Below are 20,709 nucleotides of genomic sequence, written 5' to 3' on the forward strand. Positions count from 1 at the left end.
GTTAACCCAACACTTCCTACCTTGTCATAGATTCTACACCATTTTGTGTCAAGTCAATTTGTGCCTACTAATGCTGTTTAGAAATAAGCCTAACATTTAATTCAGATTAGTGTTAGGCCATTAATGAAGACTGGCAAGGAAAATCTAAAATATATATGGTCTCTACCATCAGTTATTTAAGAAATTTAAGTCTCACTGGCTTTAGGCTTATTTCTATACATATTTATTCCATGCACATTGCCTGCAGACTCTTGTTTAAATATTCTCTATGAAGAAATCAAAGTTTTCTAAGCAGGTAACTACTTAAGCTGAATATACCAATTCAAACAATCACCTATTTAGTGACCTTTTGGCCACAGACGTCAAAATGTTTCCATCCCCTTCCAGACTCAAACAAGAGACAGACTATTTTTGATAAACTCTAGTATTTATTAAATTATAAAGTCTGTAATCAAAAAGAAAAATGTGGATCAAGAGAAATCTCAAACTACAAGGACTAGACAGCAAAGCCTATGGGAATGCCATGAAGTGTGTTACAGACAAGATTCTCAAACATAAGTTATAAGCTGTTTTTCTTTTTTTACATTTCCATTTCAGTAACTTTACTATTAAATAGTTGTTATTCATCTATTTAAAAATCCCAAATTCACATCTATTCTCACATTAATTCAGCTTCCTGTTCATACTGATACTGGACATCTCATCGGTGCCAATTTTTAGTAATGGTTTTATGTCAATCCATGCAGAAAAATATGACACAATGAAAGAAGAGTTGGATGAGGACTGTTAATGCACAGATAATACACACAGGCTGGCCAAAAGAACTGAAGATGTTTTAAAAAAAACTATAAAATAAACAGATCTCAAGAAAACTGGGTTATTACTGAACAGCTCTCAACTATTAACACCCAAGTTCCTTATATTAAATAAATTTCTCAACAGAGACATGTTAGACATTTTAATTACAGGTCTATTCTTCCCAAACCCCTTCCCACCCCAACTCCCAAAATGCACTACTAGGGATGAGTATAATGTTACGTGGGCAGAAATTTACAGATAACCATTTTAACCTTGAGCATGGATCTGAAGACTGTTTTATTTAAACTTCAGTTACTGTGCACTGTCCATCAGGCCTTCTAGATCTGACACTGACACTCACTGTCCCACCCCCTGCCACTGATCGATCAGGAGCTGATCGATCAGATCGATCAGATACTGTCTGGTTTGCATTAGGAACCAAAAGTCTCTGCTGAGTCAAGGAGTGTTGTGCAACAAGCGCAGATACATCCTCACTATCACTACTCGCATCTGACTCGGTTTCCTCAATGGAAGTGTCTGGTGCTGGTACCCTGCCTGAAGATGGTGATTCATGATCTTCTTCTCCTTCCCCCCTATGACTCCTTTCAGCTATGCTGTCTCCACTGAGTTGTAAATGAGCAAAAGAGTCTTCCAGAGAAGTGCTTGCATCAGGGGATGGTGTTGCAGGGCTTGTTAACTGACCATCTACTGACGTCAGGGGCCTTACAGAAGACACTAGAGGCTGAACAGAAGCTCCACTCTGTGCTGATACACTGTCCGCTCCGTCAGCAGAGCTCTCTCTTGCTAGGTTTACGGTATTAGCATCACAGTCCAGCCTAAGTCCGGCCACTCCCTTCTTTGGTATATCTATTATATCCCGCTTAATCTTCCTGCGACGTCCATGTTCATTTCTCCTATATTGAACCATATTTTCAAGATCGGCAACATACAGAAACCCAGCAATTAACATTTCAGTGCTCTTTTTACCTTTGGAAAAAGCATCTTCCAACTCTCTACTAGTGCGCTCATCATACTGCCACCACCCATTTCTTCCTTCATAATACCACGCATATTCACCATTTCCTCTACTTGCTGCCTTGAGTTCTTCTGGTGACAATAAGGTTGGCTTATCAAGGAAATCCTCGGGAATTTCTTGTCGACAGAGGGCACATCGCTTTCCAAGCCACGACGCTCCCTTCACACACAGATAGCAGAAAACATGCTTACAAGGCAGACTGACTGGGTGAACACACGTTTGCAGACAAATGGCACATTCAGGGACAGTTAGAGAAGGTGCAGTATTAGAACAGGACTCATTTGCTTTCCTGTTCGTAGGAAGCATGTTTATTGAGTGATCAATTTCACCACAGCCAGCCATCCTGAGAAAATGAGAGAAAATACACATAATATTAAAATCTGACTTTAACTCTTTCCTTATTTTAATTCAACAATTCAAAAAACACCTACTAAGCACCTATTCTATGCAAGCCACATCCAAGACAATGGGGATACAAAACTGAAAGTAGAGAAAAAACTAACCTGTGTAGAAAAATATTTTTGATTTGTATTAATTTTTACTCGGGGGGGGGGCAGTGAGGCACACAAATGTTAATCCAAAAATAAAAAGATACAACCAAAGTGTTGATTTGAAATAAATATACCATTTCTATTCATTCACAGAACTTACTGAACTAAATGCAAAAATTTTTAAACGTACAATCTATCTAGACTGACTTTTACAATCAGTTTGGAAAGTAGAGAAACAGAAACTGGCTAAAAGTAATTCAGATTACAACTGCAGAAAGTGACAAATTTTGTAGCCTTTTAGGATATTACTAAGAGCAATTCTGTAAATACTGCCATGTATGAATGTTCTTTTGATACATTACTTGACAAGTAGACCATATAAAATCAAGACTCAAGTTGAAATCCTAGAAGTTCCCTTTCCCTTCTGTATAATCTAAAAACACTGGTTAAACTACTCATTTCATTCCCCCTCTTTGAAACACTCTCTTCTAATAGCCTCTTTTGTTGCTATTGCTGCCTTTTCCTAAGCCACATGTATGCTCTTCTTGCTGTACTCTTCAAGACGACTTCATCTATACTTACGGCTTCAGTTGTTACCTACAGACCAGCCCAGCTCTCTCCTCTCAGCCCTAGACCTATACATCTAACTGCATATTTTAGATCTCTTCTTGAATGTCTTGCAGGCACAAAACTGAATTCATGATCTGTTTCCTCCTTATTTACTCCCTAAATGCCCCCCTGGAGACACCACCATTCATCTTTTTCAAGCCAGAAATCCATTACTGAAACTTCTTCTCCTAAACCCTCCCCAACCAAAACATAAGTAAGTCTTAAAAATTTATCTTCTAAATATCCCTTGAATCCATCTACTCTCCATCTCTACCCTTCCCTAGTTACCAACTAAACACTGTTTATTAAATTACTGTACATACCTTTTAATTGGTCCAGTCTTACCCCTTGCTTAAAAAGTTGATTTTAGGTTAAAGACCAGGATCTATATGCCCTGCATAGTCTGGACCTCACCTCCCATGCCAGCCTCATCTCACACCAAACTTCCCATTGATCAGGCTTCCAGCCACACTGACTACTCCCTCCAATAACAGGCTTTCTCTACACGGAACATTTCTTCACTTGCTGCTTCCCACGCACCCCATGGGCAAACTCCTACCCATCTCAAAGCTCTTGAGAAAGCCTCCATGACTAGGTTAAGTCATCCCTTTCTTCTCCCCATCTTCTTACTACCATGCACTTCTCATTCCAAGCACTTATCAGAATCGTAGTTATACTTATTTGTGTGATTATTTTGTTAGTATCAGTCTTCCTCATAAACAGGCTTTATAAGGGCAGGAATAGGTTACTTTTGGCTCATCTCTATATTCCTATACAGGACCTGGCAAATAGAGAACACTCACATGTTTGCTAAGAAAATGAATATGATTTTTCAAAGAAGAATATGAATACATCACATTATAAAATAGACTTTTTGGGCTTTATTTTAAGTAATATCAAGTTAAACTAGCCTGATAAATAATTTTTTGAGCAATTACTTGTACATACCTTGGGAGTACCTAAGAATTCTGTCAGTGTACCTAACGATCAGCCCTGAAGCATATACTGAAGACTACTTGACGACAAACTGCAGATGGCCAAGGGAGAGCAAACTGAACTAAGACAGCTGTTAAACAATGAAATCAGTCCTAGACAAGAGATCCAAAAACCTGAGTCTTAGTCTCACTTTTTACTTATGTAGTCTTAGGCACTCAGTTAAACCTTTAGTCTAAATTACCTTACCTGCAAATCAGAGTTAATAAAACTAAGGTGGGAATAGCCAACCTCTCCCCTCACCTCCTCAAAAAAGTTTTGTAATCACTAAAGCTCAAAAAATGTTACAATCACATAAGAAGGGAGAAAATGACATGAATACTGGCTGAAGATGCCCTGAAGAGGAAGGAGAGAGGGAAAAAAGACAAGACTTGTCAAACTGGATGTATGGAGCTTAAACCCTGGCATAAATTTGGATCTTCTGCCTTATGATTCAGATAAACATTAAACTTACTACTACATATACAATGCTGAGTATTTATGGATGTAAGGATGAATAAGATATGTACCTACTTTATTAAATAAGGAAACATACACACAAGCAAGCAGATAAGCACAATGTGACCTGATTCCTGCAATAATTGAAACGTGTTAGGATACTTATTAAAAGTAACAATGAGAAAAGAGATGAGAATCTGGATATAAAGTTAGAAAATCTGCAGTGCAGAGGAGGCTGGGGAGTAGAGGAAATTCAAGGCAGAGATATGTGCAAAGTGCTGAATCATATAAGTAATGGAACAGCAGGAGATAAAGCTGAAAACGGTAACCAAATGCCAAATCATGAAAGCCTTGTGCCCTGCTAAAGAAAATTCTGATTTGGTTTTACCCCATAGTAATATGAAACCACAGATATTTTAAAGGAGGAGAAAATGATAGAGGAAGTAGACCAGTGATAAGTAAAGACTAAAAAATGTAGGTGAAGATCTCAGAGATTGGAAACCATTAATTAACTGCTGCTTAAAATGAGTAGCAGCCTCTGTACTAGCTGACTCTACCATTTTAAATGTAGAATATTTAGAATTTAATCACTCATTAGAATGAAGTAAAGTTGAATAAACTTCATCAAAAAAAGACACTAGATAGTTAAAGCTTGGTTATTTTACCTGAAGCACTTTCAACCATCAACTTGCCATAGCAAATTTCAAATTCTGATTCTGTTTAGTCCACCATGTATACTCTTAGTCTATCACCAACTAAGATATGGGGAGAAAAACTTAGTAAATACTTCTTACATAATTCTGGATGAGGCACATACAGTGAATAGATACCACTAAGATATATAACAAGATAAAGACAAAGCAACCCAAACCACTAGCCTGCCTATAAGACACACTTCAAAGTTATTTTTATTACCATTTTAATCTATCCTACAAAATAGGTTCTTTTTCCATAGTTTCAGTGATCTTCAACTAGGCTGGAGACTTAAATGTGTGCAGAGGATCATGTCAGTATGTAAATCAGAAATGTTTTTTTTTCTTCCCTTTTTGTAGAGCAAAGATTGGATAAAGACAACGCTAATCAAGGAGAAGTATTCCCTAATAAATGTCTTAGGAAACTCCAGAGATCGTTATGAAACTGAGAATTTATTTCCTGGTTGCTAAATCAAGAATAATTTAGTATGTAGAAATTTGAAGTGAAGTTAGTCCAACTCTGCTGAAGAACATAATGGGGGGAGGGTATAGCTCATGTGGTAGAGTACATGCTTAGCATACACAAGGTCCTACGTTCAATTCCCAGTACCTCCTCTAAAAGTAAATAAATAAATAAACCTAATTATACCCCCAAATTTTTTTTTATAAAATACTGTATAAAAAGAAAGTAATAAATATATCACTCATTTTCAAAGACTTTTTCACTAACTGAATTCTTAATGTGATATTATAACTTTTAAGCATAAATCCCATTCTTCTACTCATAGATAAACTATGTAAAATATTTCTGGAAGACAAATAAATGCCTATTAATGCTAGTAAGCCTTCTCTTCAAGAAACAAAGTATAGAAGGATATGGGCAGATTTAACGGAAATTTCCAAGTATTGAGGCTTTGCTTAATCTTCTTAAAGACATCTAGTCAAAAGAAAGGTGAAATTACCAAAAATCAAAAAGATCTTTAGCTTACACAGTACTGAAGAACTTTTTTGCCAGCAACAAAAATTACAAATATTAAAAATCAGATTTTTAAGAGTCTGGAATATAATTACAAACATAGAAAAGGGAACAAAGAATAAGGTACCATATCACCTTTTAATAAGTACAGACCTATCAAAAAAGAATGTCATCTTCCTTCTCAAAACTGTATTTTAAAAGAAAAAAATTCTTCAAAACTTTAGTTCTGCTGGAATATATAAAGTCTGAAGTTTAATATAAGTTAAAAATTTAACTTTAAAATTTAAATTTTAACACAATTCCTAAGTCTTTAAGACAAAATTCTTAACTTTTCATATTGTACAGTGTCTTGTAACTGGTGGGTGTTTATAATCTCTGCTGGGTGTCTTGATATAAATTTTTATCACATTAAAATATAAGAACTAACATTTATTCATCACATAATATGTGCCAGACATTTTGTGAAGTACTTTATATCTAATCCCCATATCACCCCTTCAAGTAAGTCTATTGCTTTCCTTATTTTACAGATGAGGAAACTGAGGTACAGAAAGCTCAGGTGATATGCCCAAAGCCACAGACATTCATAAGTGACTGAGTCAGCCTCAAATCTAGGTTTCAGATCCAGGTGATCTAACTTCAGAGTCTGTACTCTTATCTGCTGCAGACTGCCTCTAAAATACCTATGGCTATCCAGATACAGAATCACCATCAATAATTCTAGGAAAGATTAAGACTTCAATAAGTTACTAAGAAATTTCACAAATGGATAAAAGGAATGGAATTTGTATCACCTGCCTCAAGGGCTGTCTGTCATTTTCAGTATTTCCCTTTATTCCCATTCAGTTTTGAAGAGGGAAAGTATCTGAGCATCTACCATGCCCATGGCACTAGGAGGGAAATACATAATAACACTCGCCATTGAAGTTAAGTTAATATACACTGCATTACTTACTGGTTTTATGATAAGTGTAACAGATACCACAGATACCAGGGATCATAAAGGAAGGAAGGGTAACCAGCAGGGAGGGGACAGATACATTCTGAATGGATGAAATGTACTTTGCAAGAAGTTCTGCAAAGATCTTGTACACTGTACTATCTTACTAAGTTTAAACACTAATTTAAAATGCAAATGGTTCTTAAACATTTTTAGGTCACAGCCTTATTAAGAACTTAATTAAATCTTACATATACTTCAAGGGGTTCAAGGATCTCATATATGAACCCATAACAAGGCAACAGGAATTCACTGAAAGGTTTTATGTTAGGAAGTGACAGTCAGTTTAATAGTTTTTCAAGATCATTTGGACAGTAGTCTGGAGGAAGATTTGCTGACATGAGCCAAAAGGCACAAAGAATTCATAGTAATCCAGATATGATAATAGGAGGGAGGCAGCAGATGTAAGGTTCCAACAGTGATTATAAGAAAGACTAAGGAAACAGAAATGAAAGCATTTGGTTACTGATGGATGATGGCATATTCATCATGATTCAGAATCTGAGGCGAGTTCTGACATCATGACTTTGAGATATTTATAAGGTCTTCAGATGAAGATAGGTATGTGACAGTTGAGTTTACTACATTAGTACTCTGAAAAAAAAATTAAAGCAGAAAGAAGTCTGATGAGTCACCAACACATACACGGTTCTTGGGGACATGAAATGGATGAATGCTCAAATTAAACCTGTGGCGAGAGCATACAAAACGGCCTACCACAGAACCCTGGATTACTCCAACATTTCTAAGTGAGGCAAAACAGCCTGCAAAGGATGGGAGGAATGGTCAGAGAGGAATGGGAAGTAAAGTTAGACTACCCTCTCAAAAAGCCACAAGGAGAGATACTTGCAAAAAAGAAGAATCCAGTAAGGAGAAAACTTATAATAGTTACTTTTCAACTCATGAAAATTTCCACATTTGTAGTGAAATACAAGGTACAAAAGTTGTGAGCACCATACACTGATTAGCTGTTTTGATTTCCCACAACCCATCAAGCCCACTATCAACTACTTTTTACTCAGCCAAGACATCTTTCTTTCCCTATTCCCCCAAAGACTATTACAGAACTTCTCCAACCTCTTAGTTAAGAGATGTCCTAGACTCCTTTATCATTAAAAATTAACATATGATGACTCAAAATTTATCTGTACCCTTTCATCATTCCTCTTGGCTCAGGATGGGGTACTGCTAGTTTTTTCAAAGCTAACCCCTCAATTTCTGGTGCCAGTACCATCCCAATTCCTCCAAGATTTTGATCAACATTCTCTATCCCTACATTTCAAGATCAACTAACATGCGAAGCCTAATGACCTCTTTCAGTCTAATTATTTGATCCCATTGCACTGAATGATATTATTAACCACTGACTCTTTTTCTACACCTTTATGTTCTTCATTTCCATGAGTACTCTCTCCCAATTCTTTCTGTTTCACTTTTTCTATCTTCTCTAGCTTCCCTTAAATACCAGAATTCCTCATAAGGGCTATTTTCATACTATATTCTATGCCTAGAAAACCTACTAAATATTCCAAACAAATACACACACACACACACACACACCCTCCATGACTCCCAAATCTAATATCCAGGACCGTTCTGAATATGTAAGACCTGTGTTTCCAATTCTGTATTCAAAAAGTCTACCTCAATATTCTCCAGTCACCTGACATCAAACATGACTAAAACCAAAATTATCTCCTCCCCTAAACCTGCAACCTCTTCCTCTGGTCTCTATCTTGGCTAAAATTTGGAGACTTCCTCAGTGCTCCCCTATTTCTCGGTCACTTTGCTTTTCTGCAACAGAAACTTCTTTAGAATGTGCACCCTTGGTTCCAAAAGCCTGGGACCTTAACTCTGGTCTCTTGGACACATTCTTATACAAAATACTGACCTCCCAAGTGGCCCTTCTGACTTGAGCAGTTTCTTCTCATCTTTTCTCACTTCAATCATGTCTAATTTAGTCTTCTCTCCACTCAAAAGCTTTCTATTGCCTACACAATCTCATCCAAATTCCTAAGCATTGGCTTTCAAGTACACTGACATAGCCTTTAGAGTAAAACAAACTTAGTTAAACTCTTGGCTCCAACATTTATTCTATGTTGACCTAGAACAGTGTTTCCCAGACTTCTCTAAAGACAAGAATTAGCTGGTGTGCTTTCCCCTGGAAATCTGGACACATCTGAGTTAGAGTCTAAAAATCTGTTTTTAACAAGTGCCCTAGTAGATTATTCTCAAAGAAATTTGGTTAACACTGACCCAGGAGAAGTGACTTCATTTCTTTAATTTTGTTTCTTCATCAGTGAATAAGGCTACAATTATCTTGTGAATAAATTTTATAGTGATTAAATTCATTAATCCAAGTGAAATACCCAGTAAGCACATGGCAACATAGCAGGCACTAAACAAACACTCTTTCTCTTTACTAACTTGGAAGTCTCCTTATCCCACCTGCTTTCCCACGAAGGACTGCTCCCTGATTCCTCTAAGATGCTTTAATATTGAGGAAGCTGTGCCCCTCCCCATTCTCTTGGCTTGAAAAATAATTACTAATTTTCTCAGATGGTTAAAAGTCTATTCATTCTTTAAGACTAAACCAAAAGTTCTCCTGTTCACTCTGAACCCTTCAGATAGAATAAACCTTCTCAGTTCCAAAAGCATTTTATTGTTACCTCCATATAGTATTTCTTCCACTATATAATTATTAATTACATATGTGTCTTACTTACTAGATCATAGTCTAGTTCCTTGATGGCCAACACCTAGATTATCTGACCTTTGGGATTAAAAAATAAATATATGTGTATATAGATAGATAAAATATAAATATAGACAGACTGGTAACATATGAATAGGATTAAGTTAAATACATATTTGCCCTGATTTGAAAGAAAAGTGCTTACCAGTTTCACTCTTCTGTCAAATTCTCAACATTGACTAAGAATGATACAGTCACACTTTTAATGGGAGTATATAATCAAAGCATCATATTGCAACAGTAGGTAACAAATAGTCATGTGTCAAAATGGGAGAATATGTGAAATAGTATCTACAAGGGTCATCTTTGGTCAAGTATTTTAAACACTGTATCACCAAGACTGTAAACGTAAAATAAATGTTCACTGCATTTTTCATGAATGATGTCAAGCTGGGCAGTGTTCATATCAATTTGGAAGATGGAAATATGATGTCTATAATGTAAAAAAGTTTCATCAATCACAGAAGGAAATCCAATATGGGCAAGTCAAGGAACTGTTAACATTTTAAAGCCTATTTCACAAAGACTAACTGACAGGAAAACAGTACTAGTTAAACATAGGGACTAGAGTGAATTCAGTATGAATTAAAATTCAATAATGTACTAAATTTTAAAAAATCAAGTAATTAAAAAAATCAATTTAATTTAGTGAAACAACTTTTTAATAACTAGTGTTTTATAACCCATAAGTCTCTCTTATTTATAAAAGCTGATACTGTCTGCTTAGCTTAATTATTTAAGTAAGTTACTATGTAAAGACAAAGTAGAGCCTAGAAGACCAGGAGACTTCCAGTTTTTCAGACTTCTATGAGCAAATTTCCTCTATCTTCAGTTTCACTTTTAATAGAGACTCTCCCCATGAAGAGATTTTTGGAAATCTACATTAACAATAATTTAATGTGAATAAAACTGCTAGCTCAATTAGAGCTAAAAGTCAATACAATTAGACAGATACTTGATTTATTACATTTATATCAGTCTACTTAATTTACTAAAGCTTTGGAAAAACCATGATGCCATACTTACATTTCTGTTACAGATCCTACAGATGTCTGTCACAAAAGTAAAACATCTTCACCAGCAATCAGCCAGTTTGCAGTATTCTCTTTTCCATTGCTGGATCATCTTGTGCTGCAAAAGAAAAAATTCAACATTAACTTCTCTACAGACTAACTAACAGAATTAGGAAACTATGTATGATTCTTTCATTTAACAAAACTCAGTAGCAAATTTTATTTTAAATGGGAAAAAATTTTCAAGACAAAAATGCCTGCTTTCATCACCGCTATTCAACACTTTATTGAAAGTTCTAGCCAAAGCAATTAGTCTAGAAAAAGATATGAAAGGCATTCAAATTGGTAAAGAAGTAAAAACAGATATATTTGCAGAGATAGTAAAAATATCTCTATTCTTTATACAGAAAATACCAAAGAATCCCCAAGAAAGCTACTAAAGCTAATAAATTCAGCAAAGTTGGAGGTTACAAGTTCAATATACCAAAAAAAAAAAGTCAGTTTTCTTTCTATATCTAGCAGTCAACAACCCAAACAGGAAACCAAGGAAGCAATACCATTTATAATAATAGCATCTACAAAAATAAAATACCTGAAAATCTATTTAACCAAGGAGGTGAAAAATTTGTACATTGAAAATTATAAAACACTGCTGAAAAAAATTAAAGAACTAAATAATGGAAAGACAACTGGTGTTCATGGACTGGAAGACTATGAAGATGACAGTACTCTCTAAACTAATCTACAGATTCAACATAATTCTTATCAAAATACCAAACAGCCTTTTTTGCAGAAATAATGAAATCAATCCTTAAATTCATAAGGAATTGTGAGAGGCCCCAGATAATCCTGAAAAAGAAGAACAAAGTTGGTGAACTCAAAATTCTCAATTTCAAAACTTACTACAAAGTTACAGTAATCAAGACAATGTGGTACTGGCATAAGGATAGACAAATAGATCAAAAGAAGTGAGTCTAGAAATAAACTCATACATCTATGGCCAATTAATTATATTTTACCACAATAAAATAATTTTTTTAAGTAAAACAAGTTCTAAATGGATAAAATAGCCCATACAGAACATAGCAGTCACACAAGGAGGTAGTGTGTCGGAAGGCAATGTCATCACGTTAACTAGGACCTACTGCTGTTTTATACGTTATGTCCAATTTTATAACCATTAAGCCAACTTTCTCTCAAGACGCCCACTGTCCAGGAAATCCAGAGCCACCAACCAAAACATCATCTCAACCATTAATCCTCTCTTCTCATTTAGTATTTCCTCCTTCCACTTCACGAGGCCCACTGCACAAGGCACATACTACTATACAGAACTTAGAATAAAGCATACTTGAAAACTAAAGAGATGACAGGCTTCACGGTAACCACAAGATAATAGACTTGAATATTTTTTCAGTTTAATGTGCCTCTCATAGTGTGGGAATCTATCTCCCTAACAAATTTGGAATTTTAGTGTTTACAGGTATTTAAGATGATATATGGTCTTTAAATATAAACCAGCCTATCCTACCAAATGTTTAATAGACCAAACAATAAAAATCTGTTTCAAAACTGGAGAATTTTCAAAAATAACTGACTAGAAAGGGTTTCTACATAGCTTGACTGCTTTACTCTGACTTTAGAACTTAGTCTTTGCATGGTAAGGACTCCACTGTCCTGACTTTCCGCCACAACTCTTTCACTTTACCGTCTAAGTGCCTACAACTTCAATAACACGAAAGAAGACTCCATCATTCACCTCCCTCCTGCAGCCTACTCAAAACAGAAACTGTCCCTTTCCACACACATGACAGTAGGAAATACTCTTACTATTCTAACATCATTACTCTTAAGAACAAACAAACTGCCCCCCCTTACTCTTTTAAGTCTCTACCATTGGCTATAATCCCCTATAGCTGTTCTCTGAACCCTTAAGATATTGACTTAATCTACTCACTACTGGTCATCCTATTCATCTTAACTCTCAACACATCACTATAAATCTGTTTAAAAATCCTTGAGAATAAACCATCCAATACCTAACTCAGAGGTTCTCAAACTTGCTCCACAGAGGTTGCTTGTTAAAAATTCACATTCTCAGGCCGTAACGTGAGATACTGTACGGCAGTAGACACAGGTTTCAGCCCAGGAATCTCACCTCAAGTGATGCTGATGCAGGTAGTCCATCAAATACAATCTGAGAAACACTGTCCTCATTTTTCAATTCCTAAAATCCTAAATTCAATGAACATCACCACTCCCCCAACAAAATATGATGGTCACATTTGGAACTAGATGCCACCTAAAACTGCTGCCCTCTAAAATCTTAATCTCAGTCTCAGATCACAAGCTCTGGTCCTTCCAGCTCACTTCCTCATTCATTCCCATACCCACTCTTTTAATTTCACAGGGCACTTCAGTCTCCTGATCGTCTCCTTTCCTTTATTCCCATTACTGATCTCATTTCCTTTCCTGCCCAATCTGGAGCCCAACCATTTTAACTTCTTAACAGAATGCTTGGCTCTTTCATCTCTCTGTCCCTCATCTACATACACTCTACACACCCTCACCTCGGCATGTATCTCACAATGCGACATCTCAGCTTCCATGCCTTAAACAATGAGTGCTTACAGAGAAAAACAAAATTATTTTTCTTACTCCCCTCCCAACCCACAATACCAAATTCTGTCAACTTTTATCCCTAACACCTATGAAATCTATCCTCCACTCTCCCGCCATTGCTAGTGCCCTAGTTTAGATTTATATCCTCTCTCTCCTGGATTACTGTTCACAGTCTGATTATCTTGCTTCAGTATCACCCCTTAAATTTATTCACTAAGTCTCTGAGTGATATACTTAAAAAGCAAAATGAACCTTCCATAAACAAAGCTCTCCAGCCTATACAATAAAGGCAAAGCTCCTTAGGACAACACTCAAAAGCCTTAACAACCTGAAACCTAAGTAATTCTCTAGCCTTGCTTATCTCCCACAACCACTCTCACAGATTAATACTCTAGTTACATCAAATTACTCAGTTTTCCAAACTTCTCTTTGTAGTTCTGTATTTCCTCCTGCCTGGTACAGTCTCTCTCTTTTAAAGCATATGAATGCTACCACCTTTCTCTGATTACCTCCAAAACATTGTTCCCTTCGCTATATTTTGTAATTCTTCTAATACTGAATATATCATATGCACTGCAATTATCTATTTGCTTCTGACTCTTCTGGTAAACCATGAGACCTCTGAAGATAAGGACTCTTTGTATCTTTAAGTGGCTAGTAAACTGCCATTCTGTTGTTGCTGACTTGAACTGATATTTCTTGGATGAATGAAAAACTAACCTAAAATAACTGTAGAGAGAAATAAAATACTGAAATACTAAATTTATTTACTCACATAACAAAACATTTGACTTCTAATTATGAAGAGGCACCCAGCCACAAAAGATATAAAGATATCTAAGTTATAATCCTTTCTTTATATAACTTAAAATCTAACAGAGGGAGTTATTACATTCACAAACGTAAGATTCATGCCATCTTTGTATCTTTTGACAAGCACATCATTTAGCCAGCTATTAGTCACTGGCAATGAGTTTCCACAATGCAGATAAAAATCCAAGAATAAAACCAATTTCAGTAAACCTTGCAAGCTATGGTAACTTTTCCAATTCCTATATCCCATGGAAAATGTCAAAGCTGACTCTAAATGGATAGTAACAGTTGGGGAAAGGAAAATGAACTAAAATCTATGTAGTAATCTAGATCCTATCTATGATAACTGTGGTACCAAACGACTGTTATATGGGAGTTACATAGGAGCTGTATCACCATTACCTGGGAGTTCCTTACAAACAAAATATCTGAAGTCCCACTCCCTACCAACAGAATCAGATCTCCAGGTATTTCTCCAGGTATGCATATTAAAGTTCAGATAGCACTAGCAGACCCATTATATCCCTGACTCCTCAAAAGAACCCTATAAAATACATCTATACCCATTTTATAAGTGAAGAAATTCAAGAATTTAACAAAGCTATCAATATTGGGAGATGAAATTCAAACTCAAGTATATCTTTAAAATAGTATTTTCCTCAATATGCTGTATCTCAAAAAAAAAAAGTCTAGAATAGCATTATCTAAGAGAAATATGATGCAAGCCACATATGTAATGTCAAATTTTCTATTAGCCACATTAATGACAATAAAAAGAAATAGGTAAATTTAAAGAATATATTTTACTTAACCCAGTATATTCAAAACATTACTACTTCCACACATATTTAATGTAACTAATGTGATATTTTACACTCGTGTGTACACTTCTTGAAATTTGGTGTATTTTATTTATAGTACAACTCAATTCAGACTAGCCACATAAGCTTGCTCAATAGCTCCATGTGGCTAGTGGCTACTATATTGGGCAATGCAGGTTTAGAATGTCTAGCATACCAACAGTTTTTTTTTTCAACACAAACCCAGCAATTTACTATAAGAATCAGCAAATAAAGAAAATGAACTCCATGTTACTTTACTCACACCTTTGCTGGCACAGGTGAGCAAGAAAATTGCATATTCTACTGTGATCAAAACTGACTGGTTTAGGTAGTCCTAATTCTACCAAACAGATCCATCAACCATAGCCTCTGAGAATTATGACAACAATTGGGCAGAAGAGTCATGTGAAGTAGCCCTCAGAAAACTTCTATACTTGAAACCAAAGATTTTTTTTTTAATGGAGGGAGGGGGAGACTTTTACTTTCAAACAAAGATAAAAGACACACTAGTGTTAATTCTAACTACAGGCCAGAATTAATTTGGCAAACATAAATAATTAAAACATACATAATTCTTGCTGCAATGAATGATTTGTAAGTTATACAAATTTGTAAATTATACACCAAATTCAATACAATTTATGAATTATTACAGTAAAATTTACAGTGTCTTGACGTGGAAATAGCAATTAGTTAGTGGGTTAAATAAGGTTCCTTCTTAGGGTACGAATTTATACAGAAATGAACTATTAAGAAAGTAACATAAAAAGAGAAAAGATTTGAAACTAAATTAGATATTTCTGTCCCTTAACAATTCTAAACAAACAAAAAAAAGTGGCAGAATAAATTTAAAAATATATAAAAGAATTTAGAGATTATCAGTGAATTTAAATCATTTACCCATTCAACCAGCAAGTTTAACTGAAAATGAATATTGTACTATTTATAACTTGTGACCACTCAACAAATTCACACCCCTATTATTTGCTTTTACTGTTATTTTCTCTGAAAATATCTAGGATTAACTATAATTCCACTTTTCAAGTCAGTCACAGGGTCAAAAAAAAGTTCTTTTTCTCAGATAATAGATTCAAATAAATGATTACCATTTTAAAAGAACTAATTAAATAAAAAGATAAAGCATGTAACAGTTAAAGTATCAAATTATAAAGATTCAAAGATTTCCTGTATTTTTCCAATTACCAATATTAAATGTTTAATAAAATAGTTCTTACCCTTTATTCAAGATACACAAAACAGGAAATGTTCTATATGAAAGATACCAGTGACAGAAAGGAAAAATACTACAAACTTTATAACTTTGGTATACAAAGTCAAAAAAGGGGAGAAAAAAAAAAAAAAAGGACCAGTAAAAGAAGGGAAAGAGAGATCGGGTGTAATTTAGCAGCCAGATCTTAATATTTCTTAAGAAAGAGTCCTAAACTGAGAGATTAACTGAATGCCCTAATGTTTCCATTTTTAGCTTTCTCTCTCATCTCCTGTTAAAACTCAGCTTACAAAAAGCACAGGCCATACTGGGAAACAAGTCTTTAGTCAGAACTCATTTCAACTAAATGGGGTCCAATACTTGACACTACTCTATTTTAAAGGCTTATTTCCACCACTGCCTAATACTTTCCATAAAACACTTAACTGTATGGTAATCTCTGGGCTTCATAATCTTCATACTCAAGCATTAAACCTTTATATTTTCCTCCTTAAAATGAGGGCTTTGCATTTTATTTTAACAAAACATTAAATGTGAATGTGAACAAATACTGTCTTTTAATTGTATCAAACAGAAGAACTGCATATCCTGCAACCATTTTGTAAATAAGGCTCTACTGCTAATTATGTGTGACCTTGGTCAAGTCATAACTCCCATGTCTTAGTTATTTCACCCTTACACTTTCATAATTCCAAATAGTTTTTAACAGGCATTTAACAACAGGTTTTGTTTTAATTAACCCAAAAGGTAATAAGCCATGAACACTAAGCAGTCCATAAATAAGCAAAGGTGGTTGTAGGAGAATGTAAATAAGATGTATTCCATACCCACAAAGATTGTTCCTAATCCAGCTAGTTGCACAAATTCAGGTTCCTTAGGCACAGGCACCAGGTAAGAGAATGGAAAAGTTTCAGCAGCTTCTATTACTAACACTGCGGCGAAAAAAGGATTCAAACACCCAACTAACAGTGTGCCAGGCGTTTCATACTAGTAAACTGCTAATATATAAAATAATATTCTCTAACCATATCAATATTGTGAAAAGAAGATTTAATATACTATCTTTTTCTTCTACTAAATCAGCAAATCATTTTTAGATTCTTAAAAAAAATCTGCCCCGTCCTTCTGACATTTAGAGTTGATGGAAAATGAAACAAAATACTTTACCAGTTGACACATGTCTTCTAAAAGAAAAAACATCATTTTTTTTTCTTCCTCTTGTCTAATGACCAGCTATTTGGAAAAATAGTTTTCCTGATGACTATAATTCTACCAGGTTTTTAAGAATCAATAAATAACAAAATCCTACAAATGTTAACCATTATTTTCATTTTGCCCACAACTTCCACTGGCCCATTTGAAACTTAAGTTCCAAATCAAATATCAGGCTTAACAAAATGCTCCAATTTGAGATGTACAAGCTAAAGCAAACACATCCAAAATCTACTTCTAAAGTGGATTTCACTCTTACAGTTTTCTCTTTAAAATTAGATTTACTTGACCTATTTTCATGTGTCTTTAGAGCACCCAGACACTCAACGCAAACAGTATTTGCTGGTCACAAAAACAGCAAAGTCAGTATCATAAATCCTGTTATTTGTGCCGGTCATTTTCTTCCTATATCCTATATAACAGTCTTCTAAAACTCTAAATATAGATTCAGTTACTAAAAAAAGTGTAAGTCTTCCAGTTTCTGTGGATATACATTGCTTTCAATGCTAAGGTCATACTTTCACATCCTATTTTTAAAATACACACTTTGGAGGGGAGGAGTGCGCCCCAGAACCTGAAATGTCAATCATACAAAGATAAAGAGTTGTTTTTTTTTTTTATCATTTCTTAGCTTTCTTCTCTCTTTAGCCCCACAGTTTAAAAATTACAAAAATACTACTTAACAAACAAAATGTACATACTTTAGAACTTGAGAAATAAGTGCTCACTAAAATGGCACTTAGGGAAAAGAAATAAAAATATACTAAAAGAGATGTCAAGGAAAAAAAGATCCAGTTGACAAATGTGTATGTAAACTTGAAACAATTTTTCAGTCTTCTTCTAGACGACCACGGTAAATAAAACAGCGACAATGGAAGACCTGTACTCTTTCAGACGGGATGGAGGGCTAGGGAGAGAACTCCGCACCCAGAAGAACAAAGCAACAGCCTCGGCTTCTAAGATGCACTGAGGTTTTGGAGGCTCAATGGGTATGGAGAGACCTCTTAATTGTTCTGATGCTTTAATAACAGTGCTGGGCTTAACGAGGACAAGGCGAGGGGCTCCTCGTCGTTATCAGGCAAGACCCAGACACTAAGCAGGAGTAGGAAGAGGGAAAGAGGGAAGAGAAAGAAACCAAAGACACTCCGGAAAAAGACAAAATGCAGCAGCTGTACGCCCTGACCCAAGGTCCGCCTAGAGGCCTCCACACGGGAAATGGGGAGTGGGATACCTCTCAAGCCATCGCCGCCCCTAAATCTTGGGGCCATAAAGTCTCCGGGTAGAGATCTGGCACCACTGCTGAGAGGAGAAAAGAGGGACCTGATTGCCACCAAAAGCAGCGACGAGGACCCCGGCGGAAGAGGCTGCGCAGTAATGGCCGCTGCTCCGCCTCTCGCACCCCGACCGTGACCAGCTCCAGGCCGTCGCCCAGGGCAGGGGCTGCGGCGGCCGCGGGCAACGCAGAGCCCGTCACAGTCACAGTCTCCTTGCCCGTAACAGCAGCCAAGCTGGGGGTGGCGGGAAGGGCTGAGCCATCCCATCCCGCCCGGGCGCGACAGCCGCGGCAGCGCCGGCCCAAGGGCGTCCACCTACGTACCGGCCCCTGACCCCGCCGCCGCCGCCGCCGCCCCTCTCAGGCCCGGAGCCCAGGGCCGACCCGGGGCGCGTCGCGGCTGGAGGTGACACCGCGGGCCATCACTCGTCTCCCCGAGTTAGAGCCCCCAGAGTGGCTGCCTTTCACCCTGCCCCCCCGCCAGGGCTTCGCCCCGACTCCCACCTCTCCGGCCACAGTCTCGGCCGCCTCGCAGTCTTTTCTCTTCGGCCTCGGAGCCCGCAGCGGCCGAGGACGCGCGCGGCCGTCACGTGACCGCCGGTCGCGTCGCGGGGGGCGGGGCCGCGCGGGGCGGAAGCAGCGCCGCGCACTCAGGAGCTTGGTCCAGCGCTGGCCCGCCCTCCTTCCTCAGGCCCCGCCCTTGAAGCCGGCCGCTGGATACCCGCCTTCTCCTACCTTTGCGGACGTGCAGTTTCGCTGTTTGGGTGCTTCTAACTGCTTTACATTTTGCCTTACTTATAATTATGTGCCGAAGAATTCTGAAAGAATGCAGGTCCATCAGAGAGAGTTTTGGGGCCGAAGAAGTAAGACGATTGTATGACCAGTAGGTGGTGCTGCTCAGAAATCCAGCTTCGAGACCCAGAGGAAGCCCTTGGGTGCCTAGCTGGATTTTGGAGAGAAGAGCCCTTGGCAAAACTGCTTGTTCTTTTTCAAAAAGAAGAGAAAAGAAAAGAAAGTCCACTAGGCAGTTCCAGTTTATTCACTTTCTGAATGATTGAGCAATTTAATCGGGAAAAAATGCTGCTTACTTCCCTTTTGGGCCCATTTTTCTTAGACTTTAACTAGGGCGTAGGAAGCTAGAGGAAGAGATTAATCAGCATAACAATCTGAAACTAAAGATATGGCTTGATTTGGTTAAATGCGTGTGGTTTTAAACATCAAAATTCTGGCAATATCCTCCATTTCATTTCAGTGCTTGCATTGTACTTTTGGAACTGATTATATTTTCATATTTTGTAGTAAAATAAAGAAGTGGAAGAGCATGCTTTTTGTCTTTAAAAGAGTTTATATTTTAACATTCCTTGCCAGTATTTTCTTTTTTTTTTTAAACATCTTTTATTGAGTTATAGTCATTTTACAATGTGTCAAATTCCAGTGTAGAGCACAATTTTTCAGTTACACATGAACATACATATATTCATTGTCACACTTTTTTTCCTCCGTGAGTTACCACAGGATTTTGTATATATTTCCCTTTGCTATACCGTATAATCTTGTTTATCTATTCTACATATGCCTGCCAATATCTACAAATTTTGAACTCCCAGTCTGTCCCTTCCCACCACCCCCCCAACCCCCCTCGCCTTGGCCACAAGTTTGTATCCTATGTCTGAGTCTGTTTCTGTCTTGCCAGTATTATCTTACTTGCGATGCTGTGGCATTTTGAGCTCTCATAAACTGTTTATTCAAGGTGGGAAATTTTTAAGTGTTTTTATATGTATAGAAATATGTGCATTTTCTTTTATTCCTCTGTAGACAATTTATTTTAATGTCCTTATTCATAGATATGGATATGTAACCAATCTTGAACAGTGCCATCTAGCTCAACGATGCTTACTCCTATAAGCAAAAACAATAT

At 36.8% G+C, this 20,709-nt stretch overlaps 1 protein-coding gene across 3 annotated transcripts; it reads right to left on the minus strand.

The window, feature by feature from the left end:
• Positions 1–406: 406 nt before the first annotated feature.
• RNF146 (ring finger protein 146) lies at positions 407–19,450 on the minus strand. 3 transcript variants are annotated; one of them, XM_074368398.1, is made up of 3 exons: positions 19,296–19,450; positions 10,815–10,919; positions 407–2,177 (listed from the first exon to the last, which is right to left on the minus strand). In XM_074368398.1, coding segments are annotated over exons 2-3 (1,080 nt in total). In that variant the 5' UTR covers positions 10,817–10,919; positions 19,296–19,450; the 3' UTR covers positions 407–1,099. The 3 variants fall into 3 exon arrangements, with proteins under 3 accessions (XP_074224499.1, XP_074224501.1, XP_074224500.1); XM_074368400.1 differs by lacking the exon at positions 19,296–19,450 and adding an exon at positions 19,116–19,233; XM_074368399.1 differs by lacking the exon at positions 19,296–19,450 and adding an exon at positions 18,750–19,061.
• Positions 19,451–20,709: the final 1,259 nt, after the last annotated feature.

The sequence above is a fragment of the Camelus bactrianus genome, chromosome 8, assembly GCF_048773025.1.
Source record: "Camelus bactrianus isolate YW-2024 breed Bactrian camel chromosome 8, ASM4877302v1, whole genome shotgun sequence".
In the NCBI taxonomy this organism is placed as follows: Eukaryota; Metazoa; Chordata; class Mammalia; order Artiodactyla; family Camelidae; genus Camelus; species Camelus bactrianus.